Source organism: Panicum virgatum, chromosome 9K (assembly GCF_016808335.1).
Source record: "Panicum virgatum strain AP13 chromosome 9K, P.virgatum_v5, whole genome shotgun sequence".
Lineage (NCBI taxonomy): Eukaryota > Viridiplantae > Streptophyta > Magnoliopsida > Poales > Poaceae > Panicum > Panicum virgatum.
The window spans coordinates 26,099,844-26,113,727 of record NC_053144.1 but is presented as its reverse complement, the minus strand read 5'-3'; the positions used below and the strand labels follow the sequence as shown (position 1 = coordinate 26,113,727).

At 44.4% G+C, this 13,884-nt stretch overlaps 1 protein-coding gene across 1 annotated transcript; it reads left to right on the top strand.

Annotated features, from left to right (window-relative positions):
- The first annotated feature begins 389 nt into the window (after positions 1-389).
- LOC120651010 (chlorophyllase-2-like) lies at positions 390-2,014 on the top strand. Its single transcript, XM_039928332.1, has 2 exons — positions 390-924; positions 998-2,014. The coding sequence occupies exons 1-2, from the start codon at positions 580-582 to the stop codon at positions 1,700-1,702; spliced, it is 1,050 nt and encodes a 349-aa protein (XP_039784266.1). The 5' UTR covers positions 390-579; the 3' UTR covers positions 1,703-2,014.
- Positions 2,015-13,884: the final 11,870 nt, after the last annotated feature.

The window sequence follows — 13,884 nt, the reverse complement described above, 5'->3', positions numbered from 1 at the left end:
AAAAGATTCGTCTCGCGGTTTCCAAGCGAGTTCTGAAATTAGTTTTTTAATTAGTGCCCGAAAAACCCTCCCCACATCTAGTCAAACAATCGATGGGACCTTTAAACCGAAAAATTTCACTAACTAAACACCCTCTTTGTTTTGTTTTTTTGTTTTCCCTGCCATGTGAAAACGAATCTTTCAAAGATGGCGAAACGTGTCCTAGACTGACAAATCGATGTGACCTTTAAACAAAAAAATTCACTAACTAAACATCTTCTTTGTTTTGTTTTTTTTGTTTTCCCTGCCATGTGAAAACGAATCTTTCAAAGATGGCGAAACGTGTCCTAGACTGACAAACGAAATCCCCCAAATGACGACAATCGAAGCGCCTGGCACTGGCAGTGCCGGAGTCCAAGCACTGTCACCGTGTTCCCACTGACTACACAACCCAGGATAAGGAACAGCGGCGAGCTCCTGGCAGGCCGCAGGCACGGTCGGTCGCCAAGCAGCCACGACGCCCACCATGTCTCCATTATTACCTTCACTCCCTTGAGGGGCCTTCTCAAGGTTCGCACTCACTCCGAGCTCGCCATTGACATGAGCACCGCGTCGGCAGCTCTGCTGTTCCTTGCTGCGCACTGCCTGCTGCTGCTCATGGGGTCGGAGGCGGGCGGCGGCGTGTTCGACCTCGGGCGCCACGGCGTCAGGCTCGCCCGGGTCGACGAGGCCCGGGCGCCGTCGAGGTGCGGGGGCAGCGCGCCGCCGGCCCCGCCCGGCGCGGGCGCGCTGCCGCCGCCCAAGCCGCTGCTCGTCGCCGCGCCGCGCGAGGCCGGGGAGTACCCGGTGCTCGTCTTCCTCCACGGCTACCTCGTCGTCAACTCCTTCTACTCGCAGCTGCTCCAGCACGTCGCCTCCCATGGCTACATCGTCGTCGCACCTCAGGTAAGATAGAAGCAGTTCGCTTCAGTTCAGTTTCATCTTCTGCTTTACCATGACAAAATATATCCACATGCAGTTGTACACGATATCCGGGGCCGACACCACCGAGGAGATCAACGCGGCGGCGGCCGTCATCGGCTGGATCCCCGGCGGCCTCTCCTCTGCGCTGCCGCCCGGCGTCCGCGCGGACGCCACAAAGGTATCCGTCTCCGGCCACAGCCGCGGCGGGAAGGTGGCCTTCGCGCTGGCGCTGGGCCACGCCAAGCTCGCCCTCCCGCTCGCCGCGCTCGTCGCCGTGGACCCCGTGGACGGCATGGGCGTGGGCAGGCAGACGCCGCCGCCGATCCTCACGGGCCGGGGCGGCTCCCTCCGCGTGCCTGCGCCGGCCATGGTCCTCGGCACGGGGCTCGGGGAGCTGCCCCGGGGCCCGCTGCTCCCGCCGTGCGCGCCCCGGGGCGTCAGCCACGCCGCGTTCTACGGCGAGCTGGACCGCGCCGCGGTGGCCGGGGCGTGCCACCTCGTGGCCGCGGACTACGGGCACACGGACATGATGGACGACGACACGCCGGGCGCCAGGGGAATGCTCACGCGCGCCATCTGCAGGAGCGGCGGGGCCAGGGCGCCCATGCGGCGGTTCGTGGGCGGCGCCGCCGTCGCGTTCCTGGACAAGTGGGTTCGTGGGGACGGCGCGGCGCTGGATGGCATCAGGGCGCGGCCGGAGCAGGCGCCCGTGGCGCTGTCGGTCGTGGAGTTTCTCGACGAGGAGGCGCCGGCAGAGTAGCTTGCAGGATCTGTCATCTGCAGGACCGTGACGGCAGAAATTTGACACGTCGAAATTACAGCAGGTTGATAAGATGAAATGGACATGCGTAGATTTTTTTTAGAAAACGAACACGGAGGGATGTACTATGTACTGTAGACTCTACTCTCCTGTTGGGTGCTACCAGCGGATGACGCAAAAACCGTCCCTAGCGCACGCTTCAGGCTCATGTTGGAAGGCTAAGCACTTGTCGTATAAAACTAGATTAACTATTATAAACTATGTTCTTAGCAGTTTATCCATATTAATGATATCCTTTTTTCGAGATACCAATGGAGGTACAGAAGAAAGTTGATCGGTTACAAAGATAAAAGCAATCCCTTGATCAAGGAGGTCTTGGCATTATAGACATCCATCTTCAGAACAAAGTCTTATTAAGCAAATGGATAATAAATTTGCTTAATGGTGAAGGGACATGGCAAACATTGATCAAGATGACTTCCTCAATCTCGAGGATTTGCCGGCTCAGTCTTCGAAGATGCTCATATGGGTAGGGTTTGCGTATGCGTACGTGTACGTGTGTTCATAGGGTGTGAGTGTGCGTGCGTTGTGAGTGTCTATGTTGTACTGTGTAATTTCAAAAAAAAAAGTTCAAATCTATATTGCAGGTTGAGACCAAACAAGGCGACTCTCATTTATGGAGAGGGATCATGACAATTAAAAATAAGGTCCTAGCTAATGGTTCTTTTTAGATAAAGGATGAAACACAAACGAAGTTTGAGGAGGATACATGAGCATCAAACTGGCCATTTAAAGATATCTACCCCACTATATACAACATCGCTCACCATGCGCATGATACGGTGGCAAAGTCATAAATTCAACATAGTTGAACATCTCTTTTAGAAGAGTGTTGGCAATCTCAAGAATACTTTTAGCTGGCACTTAACCCCCCACTATATACAACATCGCTCACCATGCGCATGATACGGTGGCAAAGTCATAAATTCAACATAGTTGAACATCTCTTTTAGAAGAGTGTTGGCAATCTCAAGAATACTTTTAGCTGGCACTTAACCAAGAGAGACAATTTACCGTACGCTCAATAATGTACCTCCACCTGACTGACCATAACTTCCCTTTCGACATAGATTTATTTGGAAATTTAAAATTCACTAAAATTTAAGATCTTCCTTTGGTACCTGCAAAAGTGGGTTATTTTAACCAAAGATAATCTTCCAAGAAGAAACTAGAAGGGCAGTCAAAAGTGTTTCTATTGCAATTGTAACGAAACAATCAAACACCCTTTTTTTATTGCCAACATGCAAAGGTGATATGAAGGACTGTCCAAGTTGCTACTGGTTTAACCCCACCTAGACCGGTAACCCACATGGGAATTGGCTTCAAAATTTTAATGCGTAAGAGGCCTTTACTATTCTAACAGGGGTAACGGCTCTGTGTTGGGCAATATGGCGTTGTCAAAATGATATTATCTTCCATAACGTTAAACGTTCATCTCCTTTATGCAGGCTATTTTCAGGGGGGGCTACTGGCTGCGATTTTGGTCAATGTTTGTAGTATGAGGAGAGGACAAAAGATCTGTTCATGAAGGGCAGTAGTTTTTTTTTTGGAGATGATAGTCTTACGACTATTTGCGACCCATGGATGGAAGCATAATACTAGATTTTTGCGGGCTTAATTTTATTTTTTTGACTCTCCTATATTAATCTAGCTATTGAAACTATGCCATACACAAGATAGGGCCACATGGAGAGCTCTTGGAGCCAGAATCAGTCATCGGCATCTTCAGCAACCAGTGCTCCTGTATAGTCAGAGAGCACCTGCCAATAACATATTCGGATTAGAGGAAAGTCCTAGATGACTTGAAGGGTGCCGTGTGGGGAGAGATGAAGAGGCAGTTCATATACCTAGAAGACCAATTTGATGAAGATATGTGAAACGAATCGGGTTCCCGAAAGGAAGACCCGACTCCCTGTATCGTCGTGATAGTCCCTGGATCAGTAGCTATCACATATAGAACTCATTTCAATTACATATCTCAGTCATACTTCACGATAAAACACAACAATGATTTATTTATTACATAATCCAGTGGATTGTAGTACAAAATTCTGTTACAAGCCCAATGGGCTAAAAGGAAACAAATAAAAAATGAAAGCGGTAGCTAGACTTTTGGGCATCCTCCATCTTGATGTCCTTCCTCCACAAGCAAACTTGAGCGAAGCACGGGCCATCCTTAGTTCCTCCATAAATGTCTTCATCGATCTTCGAGTCGGATCCTACATCTACCAAACTATCCCCAAGGACGGGATATGTTCACGTCACCATCCGCAAGCAAGATTTAAGTGGATGCATATGATATAAAGAAATAGCCAACGGATAGGTTGGGGTTTCCTATGCAAGCAGCAAGCGATATATATGTCATCCAAAACACCTCGACAGGGGCCATTCCGGCGTCCTGGACTCCCGATCATAACTATCTTCCGCTCAGAAAAACGACCCATCTCTGATTCGGTACGAGAACTCCTGCTCAACTGCTATCCGAGCAGGAAAGGTAGACTAGAGGGAGGTAGAAATATCAAGTAACACTAACTAATGGAAGTAATAGAAGAGTAGGGATGTACATGAACGAGTATGCAGTTATACGTATAAATTTCACTTTGCAAGGGGTTGTACACCTGGACCCACTCGAATCGCTGCCGGCCAGAGGCCAACAGACAAACAACGAGACACCAGTCTACTGAGAATGAGAGAATGAGAACTAGTAGCCATGGCACCATCCTGCTTTCCCGGGTTTGGGTGCATCCTCCTATGAGAGGTCGCCCCGAGACTGTGAAGCCATCTAGAATCGGATCCAAACGAATCCCACTAATCGGGGGACTCAGGGCCCAACCCTCTCTCCCGGACACTGATACTCTTATCCTCCTACAGGCTTGGCACGACGCTTGCTAGCTTCGGACCGGGTCCACCTGCATATTGGATAAGTGGTGTGCACGCTCACAAAGTCCCACAAATCATAGTTACCCCAACCGGTTCCTCATATGCTTGGGCGAGCATCTCCTCATGCGTATCCGCCACGATAGTCCGCGAATGGCACCCATCACAGGTAAAGCCCCACAAAACACCTCAAGATCCCTCCGTGTCAAATGGCACAAACATGCACCCGCAACAGGTGCTCATAGGGTGTGCCTAACACACAACCCTAGCCAAGTCAACTTGCTCACCCCCAGCTAAAAGCCATAATCACCAACTCCTCATATGGTGGACCTCCACTCACGCCAAGACTATCAATCCACGTTATCCCACACATACACATGCAAAGCATTTCTACCATTCAACATAGTAATAATAATAGGAGCTCAAGGAATTTAGACACACAAAAGAGCTATGCAGGTTCATCTCATCATAACAGTAATAAGGCATAGAAATCTAGCAAGCAATGTCTAATAGGTTTTCAATTTATAGATGGGCATGAACCTGGCGTCTTGTTGTAGTAGTCCTAGGTCTCCGGGGGCTTCTCGTAGCGCAGGTCATCCTCCTGGGTCCTCTGGGCTTTTGGGGTGTCGATCAGCTCCTCCTCGCTAGAGGCCTATTCATAATTACATATTACTATAGGGGCCAGAGTGCCCATCATTATCGGCTGGCTAGCCAAGAACTGCCTTCGAATTTAACGTCTACCTCAATTGTAGGTTAAATTGACTGGCATGCCTAGCGCACCATATGCGTGCTGGTTGGGTTGGGTACGTCCGAGCAAAGTAGATCTCCCCAGCCATAGCGTACGTGGAGCGTGAGAGTCCCCCTACGGTCGGATTTTTACGTCAACAAGCTTCTAATTTGGTTGCTGCCATAACTACAGTTGTATGGACGAACAGGGGTGGAAGTTTGAAACCGTGGGTTGGGAAGGTGGGTTGGTCCAGTTTGGTTGAAATGGTGTATGCAGTTTGATTTAATTTGGTTTTGAAAGACAGCGGGCTGGGGTGGGTTGGAGTGTTAGAATATATATTATTGAAATGGTGCGGTCTGGTTATGGTCCAGTTGCCAGACCATTTGCAGATTGAGTCCCAACCAAGTTATGCGTTCCCAGCAAATGGTGTTTTTGTTAGTTCAAAAAGTTCCAAGCAAGAGATAGTGCCAGATTGTACAACAGAGGCCGAGTACATCGTAGCTTCGGAAGCTGCGAAGGAAAGTGTTTGGATAAGAAAGTTCCTTATTGAGCTTGGTCTCTATTGTGACAACAATGGGGCCATTGCGCAAGCAAAGTAGCCAACGAATCACCAGAAGAGCAAACACGTTATGCATCAATTTTATCTTATCCGAGAGTTCGCTGAATGGGATGAGATCAAGGAATGCAAAATACACACAAATTTTGAATATTTCGGTTCCTTTGAAAAAGCCTCAACCGCAACCCAAGCATGAGGCACACACAAGAGCTATGGGTATTAGATACATTCTAGATTGATTCTAGTGCAAGTGGAAGACCGTTGGAAATATGCCTTAGAGGCAATCATAGAGAAGATCACCTGGATTTGGAAAACAAAGTGTGTACCCAGAGTAAAATTTTTCGCTTGGCTACTCCTAAATGATAGGCTCAACACAAGAAACATCCTGAGAAGAAGAAAGAAATTTTTAGAGGAAAGATACAATTGTGCCCTTTGTCAGGAGGTTGTAGAAGAAATGGTTGAGCACCTCTTCTTTAATTTTTCCTCTACAGTCTGTCGTCGGTTTTACCAAGGTATCTTATGGGAAGAAAATGCAAATATTCACCTACATTGCCGAACAAGAGTTTGCTCAGCCATTTTTTATGGAAATCTTTTTGATTGGTGTTTGATGCATTTGGAATGAGAGAAATGATTTCATATTTAACAATAAACTACCAAGACTAACCTCCTAGAAGTCTTCCTCCAAAACTGAAGTCTCAAAACATATGATCAGGATCAAGCAAAGTTTACATCAGTCCATCTTCAGTTGGCTTGAGGCCTTGTAGTTCTTCTGCCTCTTCTTTTCCTAGTTTTGGTTGTACAGTTTGTGTTGTTTCATTTCGTCCCCTCCCCCTCTCTCCTTTGGCCCGCTTAATCTCTGGTTAGGCGCTTTGTAAGTATTGGTTGTACTCTTGTCTCTTTAATATATTCTCCTATTGCCGGGGGACTTTGCCCCCACGGTTCTTGCTCAAAAAATCATAGAGAAGATTGTATTTCATTGTATTCATGATTTATAAAGTGTTCCTTGAATGTCCAAGAAAGAATACTTTTATTGATTAACAATTATGTGGACTGTTTGTGAAATTCATAACTTGTATGTTTTTTCTAAAAGTTGTCCCTAGTTGGAGTTCACATAAGGACACACGTGGACATTAGACTAGCACATGTATTGGTTGATGACTATGTTTCACAAGTTATGGACACGAAGATGCCAAACTAATAATTTGGGCACGTGTATGGACATATGACTTGATTGACCCAACGTGAGACATAGTAATATAGTTCTCTCTTTATGCAATATGTACGCTTTATCTTTAGACCTGATATTGTATCATATTCTCAAGATGTGTGTAAGCATCTAGGCACTCAAGGTATGTTTCGGTGATTAATGACAACCATTATTGTGACTAATGAGTTTGTGCAGCTTAATAGATCATTATCGCTCATTTGGTCATATGTCAAAAGAGGCCCCTCAATTTCGGTCATTCAAAAAGGCGATCTCGGCTTTTAACTTATATTTGTCAAGGCTAAGGATCTTTCTAGTCCTAAGTGTCACAAGGTTGAGAAGGACACTTAGGTTAGTATAGGTTTTATAGTTTTGTAGTGATCGCACTATTAAGAGGGGTTCATGAGTTAGTAGCTTGATCAAACTTGAGTTGGCCCTAGAAATATTACACACTCACTCAAAAACAGCAAAAGATGGTCAATAGAAGTCAACACAACTCTTGGAAGAAGAAACAATCAAAGTCACATTCGAATCCAAGTCAAAACAGCTGAAAACAAAGAAAATCAACAGCACCGGTTGAACCGATGCTCTAACATCGGAGCATCCGATGCATGGCGGAAGGACCGATGCCCTGTCGGTCTATCTTCTCTGGATGAAGGCAGAAATCAAGTTAAGCACCGGTTGAACCGACGGTTCAGAATCAAAGCACCGGTGCAATGAAAGTCCTTTGTTCCAGAGAGCATGTTTTGGTGGACTTCAACATCTCTTCAGCACCGGTTGAACCGACGGTTCAGAATCAAAGCACCGGTGCAATGAAAGTCCTTTGTTCCAGAGAGCATGTTTTGGTGGACTTCAACATCTCTTCAGCACCGGTTGAACCGACGGTTCAGAATCAAAGCACCGGTGCAATGAAAGTCTTTTGTTCCAGAGAGCATGTTTGGTGGACTCCAACTTCTCTTCAGCACCGGTTGAACCGACGGTTCAGAATCAAAGCACCGGTGCATTGGATGTACTTTGTTCCAGAACGCTTGTTTGAGTTGATTAGCGAACCTCTTCAGCACCGGTTGAACCGATGCCCCTACGGAGCATGCACCGGTGTAATGACGCAAGCGTAGATACTATGTCAGAACTTCAACGGCTACTTCTTTGACACAGAGAGACCGGTTGAACCGATGCCTATATTTTCTATACCGTCGGTTCTTCCGGTGGTCACGGTTTTTCTGCAGAAAACCTCCAACGGCTATGTGACCTCCTCCACTCTATATAAGGGTACCCCCTGGTTCATTTCAGTTGCCTTTTGACACCTTGAAAACCTGAGGCCACCCTTGAGAAGAAGAGATAGAGCTTTGAGCAAAAGAGAGAAGATCTAGTGCTTAGTTTGTGCTTCAACCTTGAAGAACTCATCCATTGCAAGTGTAGCAAGTGTGCTTGAGCTAGGGCCAACTGAGTGTAGGCCAAGTGAAGGCTTAGGAACTTGTTACTCTTGGTGTTTGGCAGCACCTAGACGATCTTGGTGATCGAAGTGTTTCTCGCGGAGCTTGCCAAGGATTGTGGGAGCCCGGAGAAGAAGATTGTACGTGGCTTGAGCTCCACCACACCGGGATGGTGAACGGAGACTCTTAGTGAGCGCCCAAGTCTCGGTGACATGGGAGGTGACAAGACTCTTAGTGAGTGTCACAACGTGGATTAGGGGTGTGTGCCAACACATCGACACCACGGGAAAAATCCGGTTGTCTCTTGCACTCTCTTTCTTTTCAAGCACTTACTTTCATGCATTCTTTCATGTGCTTGACCTTAGAGATCATAGCTTAGCTCTACCTTGCTTAGTTTCATATCTTTGTTAGCTTGTGTAGTTTGCTTTGTTTAGCCGGTTGGTGAATTGAGCCTTACTAGCATTGCATAGGTTAAGGTTGTTTTATCTATCTTAGAAATTTGAAAAAGGCCCAATTCACCCCCCCTCTTGGTCCATCGATCCTTACAATGTGGATCGACCTACTAGGGGTTATCAGATACTACTCCATAACCGGGTTGTTATAAAGGTAGTTTTCGAGTTGTGTCTGGAAGCATACTGTGAGTATGGTAAATTAAGATGGGATTTGCCCCTCTCTTTGTGAAAGAGATATATTTGGGTCCCTCGAGTGATTGGATCTAGAAGCGCAAGGCCACGCTACATATGTTAAGAGTTTACCTACTGAGGTATTTTGAATCACAGGATCGAGAAACAAAAATCAGCTTGGAGCTGGACCAAATATCATGAGGCAAAGGGAATGGCATGTACATGATGTTTTGATGGTCTGTCTGATATGATCTTCAAGTGCATATAGGAGTTGATACGTCTTACTAGAGGCCGCTATGTGGACGAGTAAGAGTACTCGTGTCATGTTTATTGGTACAAGGGTCTATGGGATCACACACTTAAGAGGCTGCAAGCCTAAAGAGGATAGGATCAGAATTAGACAAAGTTTAGGAGTACTAATGGGCCTCGGACCTAGAGGTCCATTAGGGACGCCTATATAATGAGGGGTAGGGCGCACAGAGTAGGTTAAGCCATTCTTGCTAACTAGCCGCCGTGTCTCCCATGCCCACGCCCAGGTTAGACCCGCGAACCTTTGTGCTGCGGAGGAAAACACATGAAAAAAACACACTGGCAAATAAGAAAGCCAGCTTATTAAAATTGCATTCTAGGACCTAGAATTTGAAGAAAAGTTCTTCAATAAGGATAGGTTTTTCAATAAGTGGCATAACACTGGGAGTAAGAAACCTTTTTTATAAATTATAATAGGTAAGAGCAAAATCAGGAATTAAATATTTGGATTCAAATAGGGCCCTGTAGGGTAGATCTAAGCCTGAAATATATCATAAACAACTCTCTGAATTTGATATTTGAATGATTACTATTTGAATTATCCGATTCGGTATCTTGGCAATCTTATATTCAAATATGACATCTAGACAAAACTATCACTATTACAAAAAAAATATTTTTAGAGGCGGGTAAAATTGTATTTTTAGGGGTGGGTACACCCGTACCTTATTCTCACAGCTAAAAATATTATTTTTAGAGGTGGGTAACGTGACCGCCCCTAAAAATAATTTATGGAGGCTGGCTATGGCGTGACCCGCCATGATACCGCACCCATACAAATCTATGTCCAGGAAATAAAAGATCCAAAAAAATTAAAAATAGCTAAATAAAAAAGAAAAAATTTCTGCCAACCAGCCACCACCACTAGCTCTATAAATTATAAAAGATAGTAGGTAAGAGCAAAATCAGGAATTAAAATTTGGATTCAAATAGAGCCCTGTGGGGCAGATCTAAGCCTCACATATATCATATACAACTCTCCAAATTTGATATTCCAAAGATTACTGTTTTAATTATCTGATTCAGTATCTTGGCAGTCTTATATTCAAATATGACATTTGGAGAAAACAATCACTACTACAAAAAAAATATTTTTAAAGGAGGGTAAAATTGTATTTTTAGGGATGGGTACACCCACTCTTTATTCTCACAGCTAAAAATATTATTTTTAGGGGTGGATAACGCGCCCGCCCCTAAAAATAATATATGGAGGCGGGTTATGGCGTGACCCGCCATGATACCACACCCACACAAATCCATGTCCAGAAAATAAAAGATCCAAAAAAATTAAAAATAGCTAAATAAAAAAGAAAAAAATTCAGCCAACCAGCCACCACCACTAGCTCTATAAAGTATAAAAGATAATAGGTAAGAGCAAAATCAGGAATTAAAAAATTGGATTCAAATATAGCCCTGTGGGGCAGATCTAAGCCTCACATATATCATATACAACTCTCTAAATTTGATATTCCAATGATTACTATTTTAATTGTCTGATTCGGTATCTTGGCAGTCTTATATTCAAATATGACATCTAGAGAAAACTATCACTACTACAAAAACAATATTTTTAGAAGCGGATAAAATTGTATTTTTAGGGATGGGTACACCCGCCCTTTATTCTCACAGATAAAAATATTATTTTTAGGAGTGGATATCGCGCCCGCCCCTAAAAATAAATTATGGAGGCGGGTTATGGCGTGACCCGCCATGATACTGCCCCCATACAAATCCATGTCCAGAAAATAAAAGATCCAAAAAAATTAAAAATATCTAAATAAAAGAGAAAATATTTCAGCCAACCAGCCGCTCTATAAATTATAAAAGATAGTAGGTAAGAGCAAAATCAGGAATTAAAAATTTGGACTCAAATAGAGTCCTGTGGGGCAGATCTAATCCTAACATATATCATATACAACTCTCTAAATGTGATATTCCAATGATTACTATTTTAATTATCCAATTCGGTATCTTGGCACTCTTATATTCAAATATGACATCTAGACAAAACTATCACTACTACAAAAAGTATTTTTAGAGGTGGGTAAATTGTATTTTTAGGGGCGGGTACGGTACCCGCCCTTAGTTCTTGTGGCTAAAAATATTATTTTTAGGAGTGAGTAACGCTCCCACCCCTAGCAAAAGGGCATGTAGCCTAGTAGTTATAAGAGCCTCAGTAGCACCTAAGGCCTGGGTTCGACTCCCCGTGGGAGTGAATTTTCTAGGATTTAATGATGTTTGTGCTTTTAGTGAGTGGTAGGTGACGTTCCCGTCGACAGCGAAGCGCCTGCGGTGACTTCATCAATTTCAAGAATTTGTCAGGTCAGTCTCTCGGAGATGCACATGGGGGTAGGGTTGCGTGTGTGTATTCATATGGATGAGTATGCGTGCATGTTTGTGAATGCTTGTGTCTGTTTCTAGGATTTAACGGCGTTTGTGCTTTTAGTGGTAGGCGACGTTACCGTCGACAGCGAAGCGCCTGTGGTGACTTCGTCAATCTCGAGGATTTGCTGGCTTAGTCTCTTGGAGGTGCTCATAGGGGTAGGGTTGCGTACGTGTATGCATAGGGATGGGTATGCGTGCGTGTTTGTGAATGTCTGTGTCCGTACTATGTTTCTAAAAAACACACCCACCCCAAAAAATGATTTATTGGGGCGGGTCATGGCGTGACTCGCCCCTAGTAATCGATTTTTAGGATGGGTCATGCCCTGGGCCGCCCCTTCAAATCCATGTCCAGAAAATATAAAAAATTCAAAAAAATAAAATAAAAACAACTAAATAAAAAAAAGTATTCCGGCCAACCAGCCACCACCACTAGCCTATATTGTCAAGATACAATTTTTTTGACCAAATATATACACAATTGCATCACCTGAGATTTGAACCGCCAACCTCAAACCTCGCGCATTGCTTCCTTACTACCTCAAACCTTGTGACACTATTTGGTATGCTATTCTTCTATATTAAATCTGAAATTGATTTGTAGGGGCAGTAACGTCATCATCCACCCCTAAAAATATTTTTCTATTTTATCCAAAATATTATTTAAATCTTTACATATATAAAATCAAATAAAAAAAGTGAAACTTCTACCCTATGATTATTGTGATAAAAAAATTGCCAAGTATATTTCAGTATATATGAAGATTAAGATTGTGGAAACCTTAAAGTATGACTTGGCACTACTACAAAACAGGCCTTTGTTCCAGGCCATTTGTCCCGGCAGCCTTTGGGCCCGGGACAATAGGTGGCTTTTGTCCCGGGTACAACGGCTAGCCGGGCCAGCGGGGGGACAGGGGTCTTTTGTCCCGGTTGGAGACACCAACCGGGACAAAAGGGGGGCCTTTTGTCCCGGTTGGTGGCTCCAACCAGGACAAAAGGCCCCCCTTTTGTCCCGGTTGGTTCCTCCAACCGGGACGAAAGGCCTTGGCCCCCTTATCCCCTTCCCTCTCCCCCGCCCGAGCCATTCAGCTCACTTGTTTTCTTGCTGTTTTTGGCTCGGGATAGAGGAGTTCTTGCTCATTTCTTCACCATATTTGTGAAGATCTTTGATTCCCCATCCATCCATCGGCGCTAAAGGTTTGGGGCTTGTTTTTCTCTTCTTCCTTGGATTGTATAGCTCATTTCATGCTTTAGAAATAGAGAAAATGTGTAGTTAGCTCATTTCTTGGACATTTAGCTAGATTGCATATGTAGGTGTGATTTTCTTTTAGATTTAGATGAGTATGTGGATAGTAGAAATTTTTAGAATGATTGTAGACACTTCATGTGATGTACTTGTATATATGACCATATTGTGGATAGTTGATTTTTTTATTCATGAATGAATTAATGAAATGAGTATATTAGAATTTTTTGTATTATGAATGGATTATTTTGACATTCTAGTGATGTATTTAATCAGGCTCACATTGAAACCATCTAGAAGCTAAAAAAATCTTTATTTCGTAACAAGTATACGTCGTTAATCTCCATCCAACGGTGATGGCACTACCTTTCGGGGATACACGATGCGCTATAAGGACGTCGCAAATCGGTTGGTCGCATCACCAGCACTTCCGATTGATAAGAAGACAGTATTTGACGCAGTCAGCATGCCCGTTGTTGTACTGAGAGCATATCAACGAGCATGCTGCCTGTGCCAAGTGCTGTGCCTATTAATCGTAAATGTTGGTGCTGTGACTGGATGATTGGTGACATCCTTGTACCGCACCGTGTCCCCCCGAAATGCAGTGTCATCACCGCAGGGTTGAGGTTACTGACATATACATTTTCAGAAATAAAGGTTTATTTTTCTTCTAGAGGGTTTATGGATATTGAAAAGAGTGTACTCCTGGAACTGAAGGGTGTCAAAATAATTAGAAGTTATAGAGATTTCTTTCAATTAATTAGA